The sequence below is a fragment of the Clarias gariepinus genome, chromosome 28, assembly GCF_024256425.1.
Source record: "Clarias gariepinus isolate MV-2021 ecotype Netherlands chromosome 28, CGAR_prim_01v2, whole genome shotgun sequence".
NCBI lineage: Eukaryota > Metazoa > Chordata > Actinopteri > Siluriformes > Clariidae > Clarias > Clarias gariepinus.
In genome coordinates this window covers 4,954,715-4,980,116 of record NC_071127.1, presented here as the reverse complement: position 1 = coordinate 4,980,116, position 25,402 = coordinate 4,954,715, and the positions used below count along the sequence as shown (strand labels likewise).

The window sequence follows — 25,402 nt, the reverse complement described above, 5'->3', positions numbered from 1 at the left end:
TGTGTGTGTGTGTGTGTGTGTGTGTGTGTGTGTGTGTGTGGGCACGGAGAGTTTGTTTGTGTGTGCACAGAGAGTTTGTGTGTGTGTGCACAGAGAGTTTGTATGTGTGTGTGTTAATATTATTAATATTAATTATTAATATTAAAAATATTTATGAAAATTTTACAATGCATCTAAGGACATATTATAATAAACAGATTGAACAGCTTGCCTCTTATATCTTCCAATCTAAGTCGTTCGTTCTTTTGAATCTATTGCACTGCATAGCGTCTATGGGAGTCACGTGACGAAGGAACGAACGACTCGGGACTTGAAGACTCATTGCTGAGAATCGTTCAATACTGTTTCCTGTGTACTGCACTGCATAGCGTCTAGTGGGAGTCACGTGTCAAAAGAATGAAAGACTCGAGACTTGAAGACTCATTGCTGAGGATCGTTCAATACTGTTTCCTGTATATAACATACGGAGGTTTTGCGATGCTTTGCGCATGCGCGCCTAATAGAAAATGAACGAATCACTCTCCGAGACTACTCGTTCATCTGAGTCATGTTAAAGATTAGTTCAGAATCTTTCATGAACGACCCATCACTAGTGTCCGTGCGCGCGTCTCATACTGTCCTGTAGGTGTGTATGCACGGAGAGTTTGTGTGTGTGTTTATGACGTTATCTTCTCCTTCAAACATGCTTCCAACCAACCAACCAACCCTGGCCTCCAAACTCAGAAGTCTACGTGTCATGGCTGATAACTGCTCCTTTGATCAGCTGGTTACGGCAGGGCGTCGACTGCTGATCAGTGTAAAGTAGCCTGTACAAGCCAAGCTCTTCCCCAAAAATAGTGTAAATGTCTGCAACAAACACTAACCATTAAAATGCTAAGAATTTAATTAAACACAAATATATAAATTAGATTTTCTTTATACATAATATTTATTTATTTATTTAAAGTTATTTATTCATTTATCTTTTATTTGCGTGAGCCGGACTAGCAATGCTTTGGATCAGATCCCAAGCAGTGCCAAAATCAGACTACCTTCACAGTCAAAATCACGCTTCTTTTATACAGTTTCTGAGAGGGGGGATCTCCAGTCTCCTCCCCTGTACCTTCACCTCGTTTGACCGCATCAAAATTTTATTCCATTATAATCCAGTTCCTCCTATGCTTATTAATTTCCCATTATAAATCGTTTTCTTTAATATATAATTTATACGTTGATGCCCATGCACCAATCACTAACCATTAAAATGTTAGATTTTAATTAAAACAACCCAGGAGTTTGATTAAAGTACCCGAAATAACACAGAATTTTGACCCAGCATTTTTACATTTACATTTTACATTTACAGAAACCCAGCATTTTTTTAGTGTACTATTACAGTACTAATGAATGGAGAAAGCGCAGTCAAAGGGATTCTGCGTGCTGTCGCGTTGTATTCAGCGAGTAGCACATATTTTTGTGTTTGTTGCATTTCATGTCTGTAGTTTTATCGATAAATCTGCTCATATCTGCGCACACTTTTGATCAAAAAGCCGCACGCACAACTCACTTTCACTTTCCAAAAGGCATTGTTAATTGTAGACACAAAATACTTTAGAATGAAACACGACTGCCCCCTACAGGTAATGAAGGGCATTTTCACAGTCGCGGAATCCCTTTTCTCGAAACGTGTTTTTCATGGCGACATCTGTAGTATTGACTTCTGCATTATCAATATGACTATCAAAGTCCCATGTTATAGAAAAAAACTGTCAAACTCTGAGAAAATCATTGATAGCAGTTCTGTGAACTCTACAATAAAGTATGGAGAGTATTTTGGAGGTCTGTAAATGATGATGAACAAAATACATGGAGCACCTTTCAGCAAAATCCCTAGATATTTAAAAGACAAATACTGACCAAATGACAATTGCTTGCATTGATAACCATCTTTAAATAGAGCAACTACACCTCCACCTCTCCTAACAGTTGTGTCCTAGCAGACACTCCTGAACGTAAATTTAGGAGGGGCTGTTTCATTAAGGACTGTTGCACTGCAGCTATCTTCTAGCCAAGTTTTATTTAAAAACATAAAATCCAATTTGTTTGTGGCGATCAAATCATTGATTAAAAATTATTTTTTAGTGAGCGATTATTTAAAAATGCTAACTTTATGACCTTACTTTTTGTCCCCACGGTAATCTTAGTTTGATGCATAATAGGTTGTAGATTAGATGGGTCAGCTGTACAGCCTGGGAAGGCCTTTCTATCATGCGCCGCGCCAGTGTCACCTACTTATAACGCAGTTCAGCGGTCATTTGACCGCCTATTGTTTTGAATGGGAAGCTGCTGCTGACACACAATGATCGCTAGATGGCGCTTTCACCCAAAGCAAATATTTTAGCTCCAAGATCAACTTGTACTTGGACAATGCGCCATTTATTCCCGCGTTGATAATCAGCGGTATCTTTTTTTCATATTCAACTAAGAAAACCTACTACAGAGTCTATAAGGGGACAAAGGAAGAGGAAAAACAGAAAAAAAACAAGTCATGTTTTGCATTATAACCCAAAGTTTTTGGCATGACTTTTTTCTGCCGTTTTTTCTCCTCCTTTGTCCATCTAGGGGCTTCGTAAAAAAAAAAAGGAAAGCTCTACTTAATTTTATATCGTATGAAGAAAATGTATTAGTTTGTTCATTCTATTTGAAGCTTCTGAACGTCTCAGGTGGAGCACGAGCAGCGATTTAGTTCTGAACTTGCTTCCGTGAAATTATTCAATTCAATTCAATTTTATTTATATAGCGCTTTTAACAATGGTCATGGTCTCAAAGCAGCTTCACAAAGATGAAAGAAATTAATTAAAAAAAAAAAAAAAAAAAAAAAAATATATATATATATATATATATATATATATATATATATATATATATATAATAAAATAATAATAATAATAATAATAATAAATTGTGTATGTGTGAGAAAAATGTGTCTAGATAATAACGAGATAAATAAATGAAATTTCTCTGATGAGCAAGCCAAGGGTGACGGCGACAGTGGCAAGGAAAAACTCCCTGAGATGGTAATAGGAAGAAACCTTGAGAGGAACCAGACTCAACAGGGAACCCATCCTCATTTGGGTGATAACAGATAGAGATGATATAACACCATGTGTGTTATGCAGCTGAAAGTACAGTACAATATAACAGAAATTCTTTAAATTAACATGAAGTCCAGTTCAACATAGGGATGAGTCATTAGGTGCAGAGCGCAGATGGGGTTTGGATCACTGGGAGCACAGGAGCAGGATGTGTAGCTCCAACCATAATATGGCAGAATTCAGCTGGAGCTGGTCCTTCTCTGGATGCCTCAGGATTCTCGCAGGGTTGGCCTTTGTCTACTGAAGCTGGTACAATCTCCAGATGCCTCGGGATGGGTAGAAAAGTACAGAACAGATGGAGAGAATTAGCGTAGTTGCCATTCAGGATAGATGTACTGAAGTATGAAGTTATGGAATGAGTTACGCGTATGCCAGATTAAAGAGATGCGTCTTGAGTCTACTTTTAAACTGGAAAACTGTGTCTGAGCCCCGAACACTGTCTGGAAGGCTATTCCAAAGCTTTGGAGCTAAATATGAAAAAGCCCTACCCCCTTTTGTAGATTTTGAAATTCTGGGAATTACAAGAAGTCCAGAGTTTTGTGATCTTAAGGAACGTGGTGGATTATAGCGTATCAGAAGACTGGTTAGGTATGTGGGAGCTAAACCATTTAAAGCCTTGTATGTAAGTAATACTATTTTGTAATTAATTCTAAATTGAACAGGTAGCCAGTGCAGGGATGATAATATTGGGGTTATATGATCATATTTTCTGGATCTGGTGAGAACCCTGGCGGCTGCATTTTGGACTAACTGAAGCTTGTTTATTGAGGATGCAGGACAACCACCTAGTAATGCATTACAATAGTCCAGTCTGGAGGTCATGAATGCATGAACTAGCTTTTCTGCATCAGATACGGATAAGATGCTCCTAAGTTTGGCGATATTTCTAAGATGGAAAAAGGCTGTTTTTGTGATATTGGAAATATGATTTTCAAAGGACAAGTTACTGTCTAATATTACGCCCAGGTCTTTTACTGTTGAGCTAGTAGTAACAGTACATCCTTCTTAACACAGGCTGAATTGTGAAAGCTGTTGTGTGCTGGATTTTGGGCCGATGAGTAATATCTCTGTCTTGTCTGAGTTTAGTAAGAGAAAGTTATTGGTCATCCAATCTTTTATGTCCTGGACACACTAGGTTAATCTAGACAATTTAGGTATTTCGTCAATTTCAATGATATAAATTATCGCTAAAACAATATTAAATTTTAATAAATCAGATCTACCACAGCAGATAATAAAGTATGCTATGTCATAACCGAAGCAAACACCACGATTATGCCTCGTTTCGTTCAGTGTTGCTAGGCAACGGACCACGCGCCCAATCGGCGGGAACGTGGATCACTTTGCCACAGTGTATTATAAACCTGCGAATTGTTTCACTTCTTATGCTCATGTAATAAAAGCAAGGGAAACGTGGAAGTGATGTGTGGCCACTGAATGACAACTAAATCAAAGATTTCGGTAACTACACTGAGTGTAACATCTGCATAGTGACACTAAACAGCTGAACAACTTCACGTTTCCGTTTACCTTTGAGAAAAAAAGCTGTATTTTGTTTGTTTATATTTAAAATGTTTATAAAAGTACACGAAGTAGGCGCACGCGCGCGCACACACACACACACACCTCCCCTGAGCCCTCGGTCAACATCTAATCACCGTCGATATGCACATGAGTCTAGACGTAGCCTAACGTAGTGTCGTGTCAGATTTCAGCGGTCACGGAGTGGAAAGACTTTGAAGCAGTTTCAGCGTTTTTCAGTTACAACAAGCACAGCGATGAGTCCATGTTGTTTCACTGTTTATGACATAGTGACACTAAACAGCTGAACAACTTCACTTTTCCGTTTACCTCTGAGAAAAAAAGCTGTATTTTGTTTGTATATATTTAAAGTAACACCTTCCAACCACCTCTCACAGTATATATATATATATATATATATATATATATATATATATATATTTCCACACTCAGCGGTCACGGAGTGAAAAGACTTTGAAGCAGTTTATATATTAATCTAAGCTTGAAGGGATCGCGCCATCTGCTGAGAGAAATGAGAATCGCAGGTTGGAAAAGGCAGGAAACGGCATGACCGGCGCGCAGCTGTCAGCGATTTCGCGTTAATAAGGGCAAAATAGCTTTATACTGGCTTTTACATTTACATTTACATTTAGGCATTTGGCAGACGCTCTTATCCAGAGCGACTTACATTTTTTCAGCGGCTTTTACTGGTGCGATTTTGAAAATGTAAGCATACAGGGTAATTAAGCTCACAGAACTAGAAAAAGTCATGAAAGGAGGGCCCTGTAATTTGATCGAGTGTGAAGTTTTTTTTTTTTTTTTTACCCCCTTGCGGTCAAATGACCGCTGCTCGGCGCTTCTAGTGTTAAAAGCCTATTACCATTAGATGCTGTTTGCATTTATTTCATTGTCTTACTTTTCAATATTCACTGACCCAAACTCGCCTCAACAGTGTTGCTGTGTGCCATGTACATAAAGACAAGCTGGACAGGGGAAACAGAAAAAAGGTTGCTGAGCAGTTTGTCTCTTGTAAGGAGAGCAGAAAGAGCACTTTTGGTTCTTTTAAATGAGAGATATAGTTGGTCATATATTATTTGGTCAGTTGTTGTTGTTGGTTGCATTTATATATGTACATAGTTGTTTATATTTTTGTTCTGAATATACAGTATGTTGTTTGTATGAAATGTCTGTATATTTGGAGTAACAAAATAATTTCTCTGAGATTATCAGAGTGTGTTTTTAGTATCATCTAGTATCACTATCACTCATTTAAATTGAAAGCTTTTTATATCTTGTATGTTAATACCTTTTGTACCCTTCTGTCATTGTATTCATCATTTTTATTGTTAACAAACAAACCACATTCATCCCCCACACTTTTGAAAAGCTTGCTACGCCCCTGAGGATGGGTCAGACAGGTCCGGAGGGCAGAGGGAGTCTGGATCACTGGCAGCTCAGGAACGACATGTGTAGCTCGACAGAGAGAGAGAAAGAGTGAAAGGGGGAGACAGGGGGAGAGAGGAAAGAGAAAGAGGGGGAGAAAGAGAAGAAGAGGAGAGATGGCAGTTAGGTATGGTCACAGTCACACAATGTATAATGTGAATGTATATTAACTGTAGAGTGCAAGCGCAAGAGACTGCGGCAGGACTAACTATGACAGCATAACTAAAAGGGAGAGCCAGAAGGAAACACAAACATGAGGGCTTCTTGAGATGTAAAGCAAACAATCACCTCACCGTCAGCAAACCTGAGTGATCAATGAGAGTGAGGAAGACAGCATCTAAACATACCAGTTCACCATAATACTCTACGCCCATGAGTCCCTCAGATCTGCTCCTTTCTACTAAGGCAAATCTATTTATAAAAATGCTTGGCTAAATAAATAGGTTTTTAGCCTGGACTTAAACACTGAGACTGTGTTTGAGTCCTAAACACTATTTGGAAGACTATTCCATAATTTTGGGGCTTTGTAAGAAAAAGCTCCGTCCCCAGCTGTATTTTTCATAATACACGGTACTGACAAGCAGCCTGCATCCTTTGATCGAAGTAGGCGTGGCGGATCGTAAGACACTAGCAGTTCGCTCAGGTACTGCGGCGCGAGACCATTTAATGCTTTATATGTCAAGAGTAGTATTTTAAAATCAATGCGAAATTTCACAGGGAGCCAATGCGGTGAAGATAAGATAGGTGTGATGTGCTTATATCTTCTGGTTCTAGGACTCTCGCTGCTGCATTCTGGACTAGCTGAAGCCTATTTATGCACCGAGCTGAACAACCAGATAGTAAGGCATTACAATAGTCCAACCTAGAGGTGATAAAAGCATGAACTAGTTTTTCTGCATCGTTTAGCGACAATATATTTCTTATCTTGGCAATATTTCTGAGGTGAAAGAATGCTATCCTGGTAATATTATCTACATGAGCTTCAAATGAAAGGCTGGAATCAATAATCACACCAAGGTCTTTTACTGTTGCACTTGATGGAACAGATAGGCCATCTGAAGTTATGGTGTGATCTAAAATTTTACTCCTAGCTTTTTGCGGTCCTATGACTAGAACTTCTGTCTTATCCGGATTAAGCAGAAGGAAGTTAATTAGCATCCAATTTCTTATGTCCTGCACACATTGCTCAACTTTAGTAAGCTGTTTTTTCTCATCAGGTTTTGCTGAGACATATAACTGTGTGTCGTTAGCATAACAATGAAAACTAATACCATGCTTACGGATTATGTTGCCCAAAGGAAGCATGTAAAGGGAAAAAAAGCAGTGGATCTAAAACTGAACCCTGCGGAACACCAAACTCCACTAAAAAACATGCAGAATAATCACCATTTAAGTCTACATACTGATAACGATGGGTCAGATAGGATCTGAGCCAGGAGAGGGCTGTACCCTTAATTCCTACTACATTTTCTAATCTGAGAAGAAGAATACTGTGATCAATGGTGTCAAAAGCTGCAAGAGGTCATTTACTATTTTAACGAGTGCTGTCTCTGTGCTGTGATGAGGCCTAAATCCTGATTGATACAGTTCATTTATGCCATTTCTATGTAGATTTGAGCATTGCTGCTCCGCTACTATCTTTTCCAGAATCTTAGAGATAAAGGGGAGGTTTGATATTGGCCTGTAATTGGAAAGCTGACAGGGGTCGAGGTCAGGTTTCTTAATAATCGGTTTAATAACTGCTAATTTAAAAGATTTTGGAACATAACCAATGCTGAGTGAAGAATTAATTATTCTCAACAGGGGTTCTGTTATTGCTGGTACTATCTGTTTAAGAAAATGTGTCGGTACAGGATCTAATATACAGGTTGATGAATTTGCAGAAGAGATGAGTAAAATTAGTTCATTCTCTTCAAGGGGAGTAAAGTACTCTAGGTTCTGATCTGACATGGCTAGATTAACATCTGCATCAATTACATTGTTCGGTTTCAAAGCCTCAATTTTATGCCTAATATTTACAATTTTATTATTAAAAAAGTTAATAAAGTCCTCACTATTGCATGATGTTGTTGTGGAGATTTCTGCAGTGGTCTTATTTCTGGTTAATTTGGCTACAGCATTAAAAAAAAATCTAGGATTATTTTTGTTATTTCCTATAAGAGTGGAGAGATATGTTAATCTAGCTACACTAAGAGCTTTTCTATAGTTCAGGATGCTCTCCTTCCATGCTATTTGAAATACTACATAATACTAATAATACAATTTAGTTTGACGCCATTTATGTTCTAATTTCCGAGCGGTCTGTTTTAAAGTGCGCGTGTGATCGTTATACCAGGGAGCAAGTTTCTTATCTCTAATAATTTTTCTTTTAACTGGAGGTACATTATCTAAGGTATAGTGAAATGTCGACTCTAAATATTCAGGCGCCTGATCGAGTTCTGTGGGGTCAGACGGTGATCTAATCGAAGTTGGGAACCCTGGGAGATTAGTTGACGTGAATGTACGTTTCATACGGTAGCGCGGCGCTGTGCGTACATTATTACTGTGACACACTTGAATTGAGAGAAGATAGTGATCTGAGATAACTTCAGATAGTGGAATTGTGAATAAATTTCTTATACTTAATCTGAATAATATTATTAAATCTAAAGTGTGACCTGCTTTATGAGTGGGCCCTACTACACACTAATTTACTCCTACCGAGTCCAGTATGGACATAAATGCTATTCTCAGAGGGTCTTCTGAATTCTCAAAATGAATATTAAAATCTCCAGCAATTAACACTTTGTCTACAGAAACGACTAGGTTTGAGAGGAAATCTGCAAATTCACTAAGAAATTCAGAGTACGGCCCTGGAGGTCTGTAAATGACAATTAGTGGAATCGACTGAGCTGACTTAATATAGTTAAATACACTTATGTTACTATAAAGAATTTCAAATGAATTAAATTTGTGTCCGTGTTTTTGTACAATAGTCAAATTATCATTGTGAATAACTGCGACGCCTCCTCCTCTACCAGTTAACCGAGGCTGGTGTATGTAGCTGTATCCAGGAGGACTAGCTTCATTTAGAGCTGCATACTCGTCCTGTTTAATCCAGGTTTCTGTTAAACAGAGTATATCTAATATTTAATAGTCCTAGCTTCAGATCAGAGGTGCCGGCTGTGCATTCAGTATGATCTGAGTTTGTGGTCTTTATGTTAATTAAATTACTAAAACAGACTTTGAGTCTTTCTAAATTTGTTTTTAGCTCGGGGAACAGACACAGTCTCAATATGATGAACCCTGAGTGACGACTTTATGCAGCTAGCAGACGGTTGGTTTAGCCTGTCTGTCTGTCCACCACCTGGACATCCAGCAGTTCATAACCTGCTGTAAGCTATGTCGCCACGTCTCATTGGGATGGGACCAGAGCTTATTACTTCATCGGACATCGCCTTCGCTAATTTAAACACCTCTATAAAGTTATTCTTACTAACCTCTGACTGACGAAGGCGTATATCATTAGCTCCAGCATGTACCACTATCTTAGAGAACCTGTGCTGTCCTAGAGCCCTAAGATTACCTGATGTCCGGTGCTCTGGCTTCCGGGATACACCTAACCACTGCTGCTGGCGCCCCTAAAGGCCTGACTAATTTCACGTGCCTCATTATAGAGTCTCCTATAACCAGAGGAGACCCACTCGCCCCGCTGTGAGGGCTCTAATGCCGGAGTCGGGGGCTGGTTATCTCCGCCTGTGGCACCCAGACTGTCCGCTACGGGAATAACGCTGCTCTCACTATTAATTTGCTATTAATATTATTATTGTATAAATAAAAAACTATGTAATTTAAACGCTGATACAAACGCGAAACTTTCGTGGCAACAATACAAAAAAAAGCCAGTTTCTCCATTTTCTGTGAGCTGAGTGCCGCTCACTGCTCGACATTGAATGCCTGTTGTTAGCGGCGTTAGCTGATGGCTGATCCGATCTATATTCAATAACATTTGGGGATTCCTAACCCACATTAATCAACGCTTTGAATCTGTTCTCAAGATGAATGGGGGGTGGCAAAATACCAGTGTTTGCAAGTCGCAAGTCTTGTCACAGCTATATCTGGGGAAGAGGATGCTATTGCAGCAATATGAGATACTCGTGACAATCTGATATCTTGAGTGCCTTTGCGTCTTTCTCCTTGTTTGTACCATCGATTAATCTGTTGATCAGTTTTGGCATGTTCCTCTACACTCTGTATAAACTGTTGAGATTTGCTAGATTCACGAGACTCATCGGCTGTATGCTGAAGGGGTCCATGCTGACGATCCGCTAAATGTTCTGCCAGTTTGGGAAGTCCAGCAAGTAACTTTGTTTCAAGAACTGCAATCCTTTGTCGAAATGTGTGGCAGGTCATGCAACAAGTAGATTCCACAAAGGGCTTTTTTTTCACTTGTTCATTTGAATGTAGGCAGCTTTGTTTTCCCATCTCTGGAATGTAACTGCTGGCAGGGGGAGGGAAAAGTCCCCTTTTTGTAAAAATCGTAGAGGAATTAGAGAAAATTACAGATACAAAGAGCAAAGCGCAGAGGAGTAAGCAGGAACGTCCAAACGGTAGCGAAGCCGGAAACAAACAGCAATATATGCAATCCGTGAGCCAGACAGCAGTCATTCCCAATCCGTGTGTGTGTGTGTGTGTGTAAGAAAGTCGTCCTACAAGCCCTGGCCCTGAAAACCTGCCCGAAACTGTTATTACATCTCATCTATGCAGTTTGACTATGCGAGGACCGACACGCGGAAAGATGGAAACATAACCACAGCGCCAAAACTAAAGATGAATCATGATGATCCATACTTACGGCCACGGCGCGAAACCGCGTATGTGAGATAGGGGCAGTTGGACACAAACTAACTGCACTGTGTGAGCTGCAGGGTTTAAAAGCTTAAAATCAATACAAGACAAAAACCATTCTTTTTATTCCTTCTAAGAGTTAAAAGTTCATTTAGTTACTGAATGTTCTTTCAGTTTGACTTTATGTGCTATGAATAGAGGTGCCAGATCTGGGTTACAGAAACAGACAAATGGACAAGCAGTATTAAACACATGCAGTTTCCCCCATCAGTTCTTTCTCTAACATTTTAAAATAGTCTTATATTATTACACATTTAGTCATAAATACAGAATGTCTATGAATAAACCCACAGACTTAAATCCATTCATATAGTAACACAGAGCTAAAGGAGAGAACACCATCAGTAGGTGTGTGTGTGTGTGTGTGTGTGTGAGAGAGAGAGAGAGAGAGAGAGAGAGAGATCACAGAGCTTAAAGTAATATATTTTAGATTAAATGCCCAAGTTTTTTCCACACACACACACACACACACACACACCTTCTCTTGAAGTTTACATCCTGAGAGTGAAGTGTGTGTCATTGTGTCTCTGCAGGTTGGATGATTGTGGTGTCTCAGATGAAGGCTGTGCTGCTCTCGCTTCAGCTCTGAAATCAAACCCCTCACACCTGAGACTACTGGATCTGTATGGGAACAAAATAGGAGACTCAGGACGGAAGTGTCTCTCTGCCCTTAAGGACGATGAACATTACAAACTACAGACACTGAGGTGAGTAATGATCTCTTTATATAAACACTGAAACACATTAACGGGCTAATTAGCATTATTTTGTACATTAGCATTAGCTTGTACTGTACATTAGCATTTCTCTTTAGTTCCAGTAAATATCAGATTACAGAGTTAAAATTTCACTTTATTCTATTAAATCAGACTTTTTTTAACCATTATCTTTAATGCTGTTTGGTGTTGATTTAAACTTCATGTGAAAGCAGGAGACAGGGAGTCAGACAGAGTTTACAAAACATCCCACCTGAGTGCAGGTTTGAAGAAATGCAGATTGTAAATCTGCCACAAATATTAGATTTAATCAGCTACTTTACTCACTCTGACACTCCTTCCAGCTCTCCACCTCCTCACCGCGTCTTCTGTCATTCCTGTAAAATTCACCTCCGCTTCTTCTTAAAGTCTGCACTTAAATATACATGTAGAACAGGAGATAAAACACACAGCAGTGATATGATTTTAAAGCATCAGTCTGTGATGTGATTGTAAATGTCGGCTCACTTTCCTGTTAGAACTTGTGGAAGTTTTCATTTGTTCTAAGTGAATAGTGTCATGATTTCCTGTGCTTGGAGACAGACGCAGATGCAGGAAGTGATTTCAACGACTATTTATTTAAGTTCAATAGTTTAAACAAGACAAAATAACAAGGGGTTCAGAGAACTCCTCAGACTGGGTCTGTAGGTGGTCGGTTTCATAGAAAACAAAACCGAATTAAAAGAAAATCACAACCAAAGTTGCTTGATAACGAAAGGGCTAAGTGCTCCTCAGCTGGGAACTCAAATCCGTTCGGATGTGGTACAAATCAGACCTCGCCCCTGCAGACTCCTTTCAGTCCTGAGAAAAACAAGAGACAGTGGAGATTAGAACACCTTTCATACCAACGAAAATCACAGTGCACGGAGAGGCAGCTACGGGTTCGGCTGGTTTAAATAGACACACAGGGGAAAGACACAGTTTAGTGTGATTTAGTGTTTTCGTGAGACATATACCAACGTAGACACACTAGGGGGAGACAAAGCGGCGGCTCAGTTATCCGGAGAACCAGATCTTATTCCCCGGGACCGTGGTGGTACAGGTGTAATAAATAGTCTGAAATACAGTATTCTATAAATGTTAAATTACATTATATACATGAGGTAGTAATGTTTTACTTACAGCAAAGGTGATTACGTGCTGTTGATCATGAAGCGGCCCTGTCTAGTTTGTGTTTATTAATTCAGATCTTTCTCTTTTAGATTTGGTTCGAGATGAACAGCGGTGTGCCGAAGATTCACTTTTTCTTGCCTTTTTATATCAGCAAATGGAATCTTTTAATAATAACATTGAACAGACTCAGAGACTTGGACATACATTCTTCAATCCCAAAAAATCCTGAAGGATCAGCAGGTGAAAAACCACATGGACTCGAACTGAACCCAGTGAGTGGAACAAAGAGCTTAAATGGACAGGAACAGTTTCAGGACATTGATGGGATTCTCACCTGACAGGACTGGCATTGGGGAGTTTATCTGAGGAAACCTGTAGGAGACTCAGTACAAGTCATATTTATCACTTTGCTACTTAATATAGTTAAAATCTTTTTGGTTCAGATACAGACTGAACCCAGCAGGAACCCTATATGCTGTATAATGTTGTCATTGAAATACGGTGGCCCAGAAAGGCAAATCATCTTTCCTGTATATGTGTATGTTTTTTTCCAAGTAAGTGTTTTTTTCCCTTTAAAATGTGTGCTTTGTCTCTTATAAATGTTTTTTCCCTTGTAAATGTGTGCTTTTTCCCTTATAAATGTGTTTTTCCCTTGTAAATGTTTTTTTTCCCTTGAAAATGTGTTTTTCCCCTAGTAAATGTATGTTTTTTCCCTAGTAAATGTGCGCTTTTTCTCTTGTAAATGTGTGCTTTTTCCCGTGTGTGTGTGCTTTTTCCTGTGTGAGAACTCTCTTTCTCCCGTATTTTGCAAGCTAAAAGCTAAAGCTAATGGGCAAAGGACTATGGGAGTGAGGTCAAAACGCAACTGAACCTTTCCGGATATCAGCTCCAGGACTCAACATGATGGAATATATAGTGAATTATAGCGTGATAACGTTATAATTTTTACTAAATTTTCAACTGCACACACGTACCAGGTAATGTTTAATATATAAAATTAATCAGATGAATACTATTGAAGTGTTTGGGGGAAATGCCGTGCCGAGTGTAAATGTCAGTGATTAAAAGGCCAGGGGTAGCTCAGTGGTTAAGGCATTGGACTATGGTTCGGAAGATCCCAGGTTCAAACCCCACAACCACCAAGTTGCCACTGTTGGGCCCTTGAGCAAGGCCCTTAACCCTCAACTGCTCAGATGTGTAATAAGATAAAAATGTAAGTCGCTCTGGATAAGAGCGTCTGCTAAATGCCTAAATGTAAATGTAAAAGGAATAACATCTTATTTAGACCATTAAACACTGATGTAAACCATCAGCTCCATGGCATCTCTGTAATATACATCCACATATGGATTTATAAGCAAGTTAATATCACTATGCTTACCGCTAGCGCTTAGCACACGGAAACTAGCTTGTTCATTAATATACAGTATAATAATTTAATAGTGTATTTGGACACATATACGTGATGTAAACAGTTAGCTCCATTGTTTCTGTATAATGCCTGTCAAAATATGAATCTACACCAGATGGGCCGGTTTAAGTATTTCACAATCTGCTCAGTTACTGGGATTTTCACGCACAACGATTTCTAGGATTTACAAAGAATTGGTGAAAAAGGAAAAACATCCAGTATGCGGCAGTCCTGTGCGCGAAAATGCTTTGTTGATGCTGGAGGTCAGAGGAGAATGGGCCGATTGATTCAAGCTGATAGAAGAGCAACTTTGACTGAAATAACCACTCGTTACAACCGAGGTATGCAGCAAAGCATTTGTGAAGCCACAACACACACAACCTTGAGGCGGATGGGCTACAACAGCAGAAGACCCCACCGGGTACCACTTATCTCCACTACAAATAGGAAAAAAGAGGCTACAATTTGCACGAGCTCACCGAAATTGGACAGTTGAAAACTCGAAAAATGTTGCCTGGTCTGATGAGTCTCGATTTCTGTTGAGACATTCAAATGGTAGAGTCAGAATTTGGCGTAAACAGAATGAGAACATGGATCCATCATACCTTGTTACCACTGTGCAGGCTGGTGGTGGTGGTGTAATGGTGTGGGGGATGTTTTCTTGGCACACTTTAGGCCCTGTAGTGCCAATTGGGCATCGTTTAAATGCCACGAGCTACCTGAGCATTGTTTCTGACCATGTCCATCCCTTTATGACCACCATGTACCCATCCTCTGATGGCTACTTCCAGCAGGATAATGCACACTGTCACAAAGCTTGAATCATTTCAAATTGGTTTCTTGAACATGACAATGAGTTCACTGTCCTAAAATGGCCCCCACAGTCACCAGATCTCAACCCAATAGAGCATCTTTGGGATGTGGTGAAACGGGAGCTTTGTGCCCTGGATGTGCATCCCACAAATCTCCATCAACTGCAAGATGCTATTCTATCAATATGGGCCAACATTTCTAAAGAATGCTTTCAGCACCTTGTTGAATCAATGCCACATAGAATTAAGGCAGTTCTGAAGGCGAAAGGGGGTCAAACACCGTATTAGTATGGTGTTCCTAATAATTCTTTAGGTGAGTGTATAAGCAAGTTAATATCATTATGCTAAGCGCTAGCTTACTAAAATAGCTAAGATAGCAGAATGTCAACTGTTGCCTATCAACTATTGCTAATTATCCCTGAGCTGCTCCTGTTATGTGTAATGTTACAAAAACATATAAAGCAGGTTTGCAATATTGTTAAACCTAATTTAAGAAATTTTAGACACATTCGTAATCAGTTACATTTAGATGCTGCTAAATTGTACATGCACTCAATGATTTTTTTCACATTTTGCATATTGCAGTACAAGTTGGTCACAAACTGGAAAAACAATACTTGCTTCACTACAAACGTTGTATAAACAAACTCTCAAAGTATTAGACAAAAAGCCACCAGGGTATCATCACTGTAGCATCATTCAAAAGCACAAACTTATGACTTTCCAAAGTTTTATCTACTTTGCCAATGTTTGCTTAGTGTACAGAATTATTAATAATCTGGCTGCACCTCCATTAGAGGAGTTTATATTGTGGCGTGGGCGGGGCGGCGGCTGACGACCAGCATGCTTTGCGGGAATGTCGGTGTGTTCACCATGATGGGGAAAGGTGTTTGGGTTAGTGACTTCGGCCCTGTTGTGTGTGTGTTGAGGTGTGTGACGTGTGAAATGTGCTCTAGTTCAGGCTGACGCTGAATTAGAGGTAGGCTCCTGAGTGAAGGTGCTGCTCATGCCATTACCGGCTGTGTGCTAAATAAAGTACTCCCAGCCATTGCATTGGGTAGCAAACAAGCTCACTCGTCTCTCCAGCATTCTTCTCGGCGTAAAAACGCTACATTGGTGTCAGAAGTGGGATGGAGAGTAACGGGTGCGAGCGCACAACGGAAGACCTACTGAAAATCCAAGCGGGCCGCCGAGTAGCGGAGCGACTTCTCGCGAAGAAGAAGCGCTTTCCCGACGGCGCTAAAGCGAGCACACCACGGCAACCAACGCGGAGCGGTGAAGTGAAAATCCCGGCGCACGGAGCTGTAGCTTGCTCCGGCGCTTGCGCTGCGCCAGCCTCCGCCCCGAGATCCAGCGCCGGAGCAAGCTACAGCTCCGTGCGCCGTTAGCCGGCAAAGCGACCTGCCGCTGCGCGAGGCCGAGCGCGCTGAGCCCATATCGGCGGTACATCACGGCGGAAGAGCCGAGCGACCGCCCGCAGCTCAGTGGCGCTCCGTTCGTGAACCTAGCCGGGGACAGGGCTACCCGTCGCGGCTAGGCAACGAGCAGCGCTCCGACGTTTCGCGGCGAGGCCGAGGCACGGGACAGCGTACACCAGCAGCCGCTAAACTAGCGCCGGGAGGACACTTGGGAAGCCGCGCTGGGCTTCACATTGACTGTGTGCTGGATGGCGTCTTACTGCGGGCGCTCGTGGACACCGGCTCCACTGTTTCGCTGCTGCGCTCTGGAGTACTGGGGCAAAGCAAGTGTGTTCGCCGACGGCCTGATCCTGCTTTCAGCATCTGCACCGTTGCTGGGGGCTGCGTCAAGGTACGGGCGTGTCACACAGCGCGAGTCCAGGTGGGTGGTCGAACTTTTACACACCAGTTCTTAGTGGGGAATGTCGAGGAGGACTGCGTTTTGGGGTTGGACATTTTGGAGAGATGGGGTGCGGTGCTGAACTTGTCCAGCAGAACTCTGCGTGGAAACTTCGGGGTAGCCAGGTTGCTCGGACCCAAACCACAGCTGGACAGGTTAGCAGCACACACCCGGGGGGCGGAACTTCCGGTAGCAGACCGAGCGGGAAATCTGCGCGCTAACACCGGCGCTTTACCTCGCCGGCCGGGCAGCAAAGCGCGTGGCCGGTACTGCGAGCAAGTGGAGCGCCGTCTCGATGTAGAACCCTCGACGCAGGACGTTCCCCCCGTGCAGTCCTCCAGGCTCTCCGGTGGTGATCAGCCGTCCAAGCCAGCATGCAGCCGTCTTACTGCGTCTCCCAGAGCGTCACCCACAGTCGCTCCGCCGGTCTCACAGCTGAACTGTGAACCGCTCATCGCCAGGCAGAAGGGCCCCACCCAGCGGTCGCGGGCACCGCTGCAAGACTTTCGGGTGGGGGCACCTATGGGGCGAATGGGCGTGGACACTCACAGCCAGGGGCGAGATTTTGCTGCTGGCGAGCAGGTGTGGGTGTGTTCCTCCGGAAGGAGAAGGAGGGGGCTCTCGGCCGGGCGTGTGTCTCACTGGGTGGGCCCCTGTACGGTAATAGCTCGGCTCTCCGATGTCATCTACCGGGTGCGGTTGGCGGGGCGGGCACGAGTTTTGCTCCACCGGGACCGTCTTGCGCCTTGCCAGCCGCACGCCGGGGAAACATGTGGGGAACTCTGTGGAGGCCGGACCGCCTCAGGACTGCGTTCGCGTTCATCCCTCACTTGCCAAGGGACGCCGGCGTTCCCACCGCCAGCGCCGACCGCCTCCACGCCTCCAAAACAAACTTGGTCATGGTGACCAGGGACGGTCACAGCTCGGGTGGGGGCAGTGTGGCGTGGGCGGGGCGGCGGCTGACGACCAGCATGCTTTGCGGGAATGTCGGTGTGTTCACCATGATGGGGAAAGGTGTTTGGGTTAGTGACTTCGGCCCTGTTGTGTGTGTGTTGAGGTGTGTGACGTGTGAAATGTGCTCTAGTTCAGGCTGACGCTGAATTAGAGGTAGGCTCCTGAGTGAAGGTGCTGCTCATGCCATTACCGGCTGTGTGCTAAATAAAGTACTCCCAGCCATTGCATTGGGTAGCAAACAAGCTCACTCGTCTCTCCAGCATTCTTCTCGGCGTAAAAACGCTACAATATCATTACTTTCCGACAGTAGGAGAACAACCAGGGTGACCAGTAGAGGTCACTGTGCCGTACAGCACAGACGTACTGAGTTTGGCAGATCAGCCTTCTCTATCAGAGCCTTCAGTTACTGGAACTCTATACCAAACGAGATCACAGACATCAGTTCATTTACTGGTTTTAAATATAAGATAATATTATGGCTTAAATCTACTCAATCATGTACTCATCAATCATAAACTCCAAAAATTCTTTATTGTCATATTCTAACATTGCATTGTTGCATCTATTAATATAGAATTTTATTTGTCCTGCTGGTGTGTTTTAATGTGTTCTTAAGAGTGTGAAACTTTGTTGTTGTTTGAAAGGCTACTTGTGTGATGATGCTTTTATGGTGTATTTACAGTAGTTGATCAATTGGAATGGTTATTACCGTCGCGCTCACCGCCGTGTAAAAACGTCAGCGGCCAAAATAAATCAGTTGCATTTTAAAGTCATTCGTAAAATGGCCGCCAGGTGGCGCAAAGTGACATTTTCGCTCGTTGCAGTAAATACAATAGTGACTGTTATACAGCGTATCTCTATATCTGTTTATTGTTATTTAAGTTCTGGATTATTTTAGGTACTTTAAACACATTGTTGGGTTGCTCATGTTGGCTCATATGAGATGAAGTTTACAAATGAACACCTGGTTGGGTTATTTTGACCCAACAACTGGTTTATTCATTATTCTTTCGTTTCTCCAAATTTCAGCCTACAGAATGTTCGAAATATTACTGTTATTGTGTCACAGGTGTAGTTTTAAGAGTTGTATAGGCAGGAATGCGTGTGTATACAGCTCAAAACCTCCATCAGTTATTAACGATAGCATCTATTTAGAAAAAATGCCCCGCGATTTCGAAACTTCAGGAAATCTCCCGGCGCTCTGCGCATAACACCGGGCCAACTCATGTAGAAAAGAATTTATAAACGGTTTTTAAACATGGGCTATTGTTTTTTTTACTTATAATATTTGTTAATTTAATTTAAATTAAATGAGGTTTGGGCTCAGGACTTCGATTCGGCATCGTGATTCTCCTCTTTAATTTACTCCATAGTCTAAATCAGCACTCATGAAGTTTTCCATGAAGTTTGATTATGGATGCGTCGGGAAAACAGCAAGCAGACTGACTCTGACCATTTAAAAAAACGTTTGAGTTCATTTTCTGACGCGCTTAAGTTCACCAAAAACAATACAGAACAGCGCACCTTATTTGCTTTCAAACATTTACAAAATCATTAAGTTTTTTCGTTATTGTGAGTGCGCTTAAATAAAAGTTGAGTCTTATAAAGGCCATGTAGTCTTATATAGTTTTATTATATAGTTTTTGCACATTAATCTGACAACAGTTTTTTCAGCCTGTCACGGCGTGCGCCCAAATTAATATCGCTCCTCGCACACTAGTTAGGCGTCCTTCCCTTCAGACATGCGAAGCAGCGGGACCGCAGAATTACACATGACTGGTGAGCTATCGTTGCTATCGTTACCCGGGCTTGCACCCCGCGCTATAAAATTACTCAGGGTTTGTTGGGTTAAAGTGGATTTTACTACGCTCTGTGTATGCAACACGCGTGCAACAACGCGGAAGTGCGGCATGCAAGTGGGGCAAATGGAACGCGCCCCAGGGACTTCAAAGGAGCGAGAGGTGGGAGGGGCCGGTCCGGCCATCCGCGGAGAGCAGAGTCAGCGCGAGCGGACGAATGGCCATTGCACTTACACCGCGTAGTAAAATCCACTGTAACCCAACAAACCCCAAGTATTTTATAGCGCGGTGTGCAAGCCCGGAATCATAATAAGCCGTGCCTTTATTCCGTCATGTCATGTGGGCATTATAAGATTTGTATTGAAAACTTCTAACTAAAAAGTGGCAGCTGGCACGCCTAAAAATAGACGCAGGTTATTTTTTTATAGTCTAAATAAAAACCCTCCGCTTTAATTTCCTAAACTCTAATCGGCGCTCAACCGCACGCATAGTTTTCCCGAGCGCGAGGAATTTTTTTGTGCTAAATAATAATTATGCAGTATAATAATTCCTATTAATCCGGGGTGGTTTTTTAGTGTCACTATAGTGCTTTATAATGCCAGACAACATTCAAATACAAATTATTTACCCTCCCCAGGTGTGAATCGGCTGTTCTCACCTATACATTCAGAGAAACTGAAATGCACTTCTCCCCACTTTAAAAACCTCTTGAATCTGAGGCTGACTTTCAGTGATTTAAATTTGTGTAATTTTAATCTTCTGGATTCTAGATTCTAAAGTTAACATTGTTGCCTTTTTAATCCTTGGAATGGAAGAACTTGAGATTTTCCTTATAATAGCGTAAATTGCATTGTTTTCAATCAGTCTATACACAATAATCTTCTTTGGTATTTTTATTTAAAAAAACGGGTATGGGGGCTATCTTGTTTTATTAATCCTTGTGCCTGGTTTAGGTTTGGTATTTAGTGCGCATCTGTTATATTACAACTAAATACCTTTTTTGGGGGGTTAAGTGACTGATGTGCCTAACATTTTTCAGCTGAGCCTTTGTTTCACTGAATAATCAACCACTGCGACACCCCCCTCTCTCTCTCACACACACACACACAGAGCCGACCAAATCATTAGCACCTCCCTCCCCCAGCACAGCCATTTACTTTCTATCCATTTACTTACATCTGAACTGAGTCGTTTGGGTAACATGGGTCGAACCCCTTACAAATCATAACAGTCTACTGCATTTAATTCTTATAATAACGCAAAAACACAAGCGGGGCTGAAAGACCGACATCTGCTGAGGCAGTAGAATGTCCTAACACTGTTTTAATTTTATGGTCATTTATTTCAGTTAATAAATCTACTATAAATTTAAAGAACACAAAAAATAAGATGACACAAAACCCTACACGCTTCTTTTCTAATTACAAGTGATAAAATCTAAAGGCTCACTGTGTTAACATTTATTGTGCTAAAATTTGATCCTAATAAGATTTGATTTAATTTGAATTCTAGAACAGTGGCAGCTGGAACACCTAAAATAGATGCAGGATTATTTTTTATAATCTAAATAAAAATGTTTTTTTTAAACGTGGGCTATTGTCATTTACTTGCAATATTTGTTAATTTAATTTAAATCGGGTTTGGTCTCCGGAATGTTGAGCATCAGGAGCCTCTTCTTTACTTTCCTACGTAGAATCAGCGCTTAATCGCACGCATAAAGTTTTGTAAATTCGTTTAATTTTTAATAGTAAATAATGACCCCCATTGCGCTGTACCTCCGCTAAGAAAACCTTAATACAAGTTAAAGACAATTATGATGATCTGCCACGGCTTGCGTCTGTGACAGGCGTGCGCCCAAATCTACTATCGCTACTCGCTCACTTCGTAGGCTCCCTGAATAGGCAGCAAAGGGGACGGAGCCGCCTATTCGTGCCGGCTGGCGATAATTAACGTTAATATGATCTCGGGCTTGCTCCGCATTATAAAAGCAAGGCGCGGAGTTTTGTCCGAGGTCTGGGAAGTACGTGATGTGATGGAGAATATGAAAGAAGCATGTCAGTGGGGTGATGTGACGCGCCCCAGGGACTTTAAACAAGGACACTAGAATTCCGCCCTTTGATCTCCGCGCTGAGGACAGCGCGAGAAAGAGCTGCGCGAGCTCCCGCGGCATCTTCACTCCTGCACCGTGCCCGCCCTCGCAGCCCCGCTGCCTAAAGAGGAAAAGGCTGCGAGGACGTTTGTGTTGTTTTTACGTCTGCGAGGACTCGCGCCGGCCATCGACAGCGGGAGAAGCGCTGCCTCCGCGTGCTCAGTTCTGCCACTTCGCGCACCAACACTTATCATCAGCTGTGTGCCCGCATGCCAGTGTGGCACGGCCCCGGAACTGCACATGCACAACCTTTATCCCATTCTTTCCATTCTTCCTCCTTCAACACTTTCCTTCCCAATTTTACCTAAATAAATTAGCCTTTTCCCCGTAAGACCTCGCCTCGTGTCCGTGCTTTATGGTGCCGCCCGTGCAACATGGGTCGAATCCGTTACAGATCATAACAGTCTACTGCATTTCATTCTTATAATAATGCAAAAACACAAGCAGGGCTGAATGACCAACATCAGCTGACGCAGTAGAACGTCCTGACATGTTATAATTTTATGGTCATTTATTTTAGTTAATAAATCTACTACAAATTTAAAGAACACAAGATATAAGACGACACAAAACCCTACACGCGTCTTTTCTAATTACACGTGATAAAATCCAAAGGCTCACTGTATTAACATTTATTTTGTTTAAATTTGATCCTAATACGTTATAATTAAATTTAAATTCTAAATTTGTACTGTAATTTTAGTTCTGTGATTATAAATTTGTTTAACTACAATGTTTTACTTGATTTTATCCGCTACTACGTGCAGTTCTAAAACTCCGTGTCTCATTAATCCAGCAGAGAATGAACTAAGGCATGAGGCGTCAGTCTGTAGTTATATAGCGCTACTCAGCGGTAAAAGCCAGCAAACGCACAAAGCCAAATGGTACCGCTGAGCTCCGCGACGGTAGAACCTACATTCCGATTGAGTAACCACTGTATATGTGTTTGTTGGATTAACTGTATGTTATTTCTTCCTGCCTGGGGACTACAGATGAAATTTAGCTTGTAGCTAATTCTGGTAAGGCTAAGGGCCATGCACTGTCCCTGTTAAATAACCAAACAAACAAATAAATAAATAAACAGATGAATTGTTATATGCAGTTTATCGGAGCTCCTGAGTGGCATATAATGTATCCTGGTGTTTAATGTAGTGGTTTTATCATAGCTAGAGATCTTCTGAATGGTTAGCTATGTGCTTACAAAATGTATGTAACAGTCAAGAAAAGGGGCTTTTGTTTAGGTTCTATCTGTTCTATTATAAAGTCATTAAATATGTGTTTATACTCCCTATAACATGTATGATTGTGTGTTTTCCTTTTCACAGTGAACTGTATGTAAATCATCAACTGCCTGTGTATCAGCTGATTTCTACACCAACTTTACAAACTGAGCAGAAGGTGAGTGCTCAGAAGAATTTACCTCTCTTTTCAGGAACACCATTGAGCACATCTTAATCAGGGGACAGGGACACATGCGTTTGTCTCTTCATGGATATGATGTGTGTGTTAACAAATGGTGTAGATAGGGCCAAATTCTACAGCATTCCTTAAAAGCAAAACCAAATAATTGTATACAGCATTACTAAAAGCTTGCATTCTATGAAATTTTGTGTGCGTGCCTGTCTGCCTTTTTACTAGATACTTATATTAACATGTCTTTATTTCTCCCCTGTTGTAGATTATCATGAAGAGGACGGACCCTTGATGCTCTGCCTTCTTGCACCACCAATACATACAGTACATTTATTTTACTAATTTGTAAATAAAGTCTTTAATGTAATTTATAGTTGAGTATTTATTTTCCAGTTTGCTTATTATTTAGCAAAACAGTTAAAGTGCATGTAAAGCATTGCTGCAAATGACATTAAATAGAATCAGATGTTACTCCACTTCCTTACTGTGTAAGGGTACAGGCTTACTGTATATACAGTATGTGATTTTAGCATCATTAATTTTTTTCTGCTAAATAAAGCATGCTGCATTGGAGATATTAGTGACATATCTGTTTCAGTTCGAACAACATATTCCATAATATTTATGAATACAGATGTCGCCATTAAAAACGTACGTTTCGAGAAAAGGGATCCCTCGACTTGCCGCAGCAAGCTGTGAAACTGTCCTTCATTACCTGTAGGTGGCAGTCGTGTTTCAGTCTGAAGTATTGTGTGTCTACTGAAGCTGAAAATGTGTTATCTCTCTTAGGCGCCCATTGACAGCAAGCGACAGAGCTCATAAACGTGTCAAGCTCAAACTGTAAATACTGATATTTATTTATTCTTCATTTTCTTCTCCTTCAATGAGGATACTTCTTATTAGTAGTAGTAGTGCTCCGAATTTATTATTATTATTCTTACTTTTATTGTAATGCACCCGCGCGTGTCTGCAAAAAGACGAAATAATAATACAAACGAATGATATGTTAGCCTAAAACAATATTGTTTTATTGTGTTTATGCGCTTTAAATATACACTAAACAATAAACACCTCCTTGTGCAAAGTGAAAGTGAGTTGCGCGTGCGCCTTTTTGATCAAAAGGTAATAATTTTCCTCTTTTGCTCTTAACGAAGGCGGTCGCATCTGCTCTCCCTCCCTTATCTCTCCCCGCTTGCTTCTCTTGTCTGTCTTGTGAATACTATTCAGAGACTCTCCTCGTCTTGCTCTTGAAAATAAAAAAAAGGAATATGGATTTGATCAAGTGGTCTCTGAATGCAATTGACACGATCTTCTCGACGAGAAATGTGGGTTCTGGGGAACCTACTTGTCCTGCTGGGACGTTCGCTGCTGGATACACGATGGACGGTTGGGAGAAGTGGCGCATTGTGTGCCTGGCTGCACTGTCTCTGGAGGATGTTGAAGATATCTACCTATTCGGAACTCTGATAACTGGGATTCTGCTAATTGGATTAGGTGGGATACTTGAATATCAAAAAATCTTAAAAGCAGTCAGTCTCAACCCCAAGAGACTGTCTGGCTGGGAAATAGTGGTGACGAGAGCTGTCAGTAATCAGACTGTGGTTCTGGACCGCAAATTGGATAACATCTTGGTGAGACTAGCAGCTATGCAACGTGATTTGGACAGACCTGGAGACCAGTGATGGACATTAAATATCTGTGAAATTGGCAGATATTGATCGAAACCTGGAAAATATGTTTTTTCTTTTTCGGCTGCCCTTTCTCTTTCCAGCTACTGCATTTCAAGGCCGTGGCTGGAGACATAACTAACTCCCCGAAGACCAAGATAACGAGACGCTCTGGAATCCTACTCCTCCCCCCTTCAAGGACACCTGGCGCAGACTATTACGGGATGTTACAGGCTTACAAACTGACACGCACGCACTCACAGAACAGCTACAGATAGACACTCTACCTTCCCCATATCCAACGCCTTCGTGTGCTTATTCCCTTCAGTGTGGGCAGGCGGAATCGGGACCAGCGCTCTCTAGCTGCAGGGACTGGAGCTGTTTGCCTACATTGGACATTTCCTATCCCCTGTACCCTCATCGTTGCAATGTTTATGTCTTGTGATTACATGTTTTTTTGTGCTTGTTGCTGAGGTATTTTTTGTAC

General features: G+C 41.6%; 1 protein-coding gene across 1 annotated transcript in view; it reads left to right on the top strand.

Moving 5' to 3' along the window:
- LOC128515929 (NLR family CARD domain-containing protein 3-like) overlaps positions 1–13,506 on the top strand; it is a 46,676-nt gene extending 33,170 nt beyond the window's left edge. The window contains exons 11-12 of the mRNA XM_053490194.1: positions 11,519–11,692; positions 12,943–13,506. Of these exons, the coding sequence (XP_053346169.1) occupies positions 11,519–11,692; positions 12,943–12,958 (190 nt within the window). The 3' untranslated portion in view covers positions 12,959–13,506. The remainder of the gene's footprint in view (positions 1–11,518; positions 11,693–12,942) is intronic.
- The last annotated feature ends 11,896 nt before the right edge of the window (positions 13,507–25,402 follow it).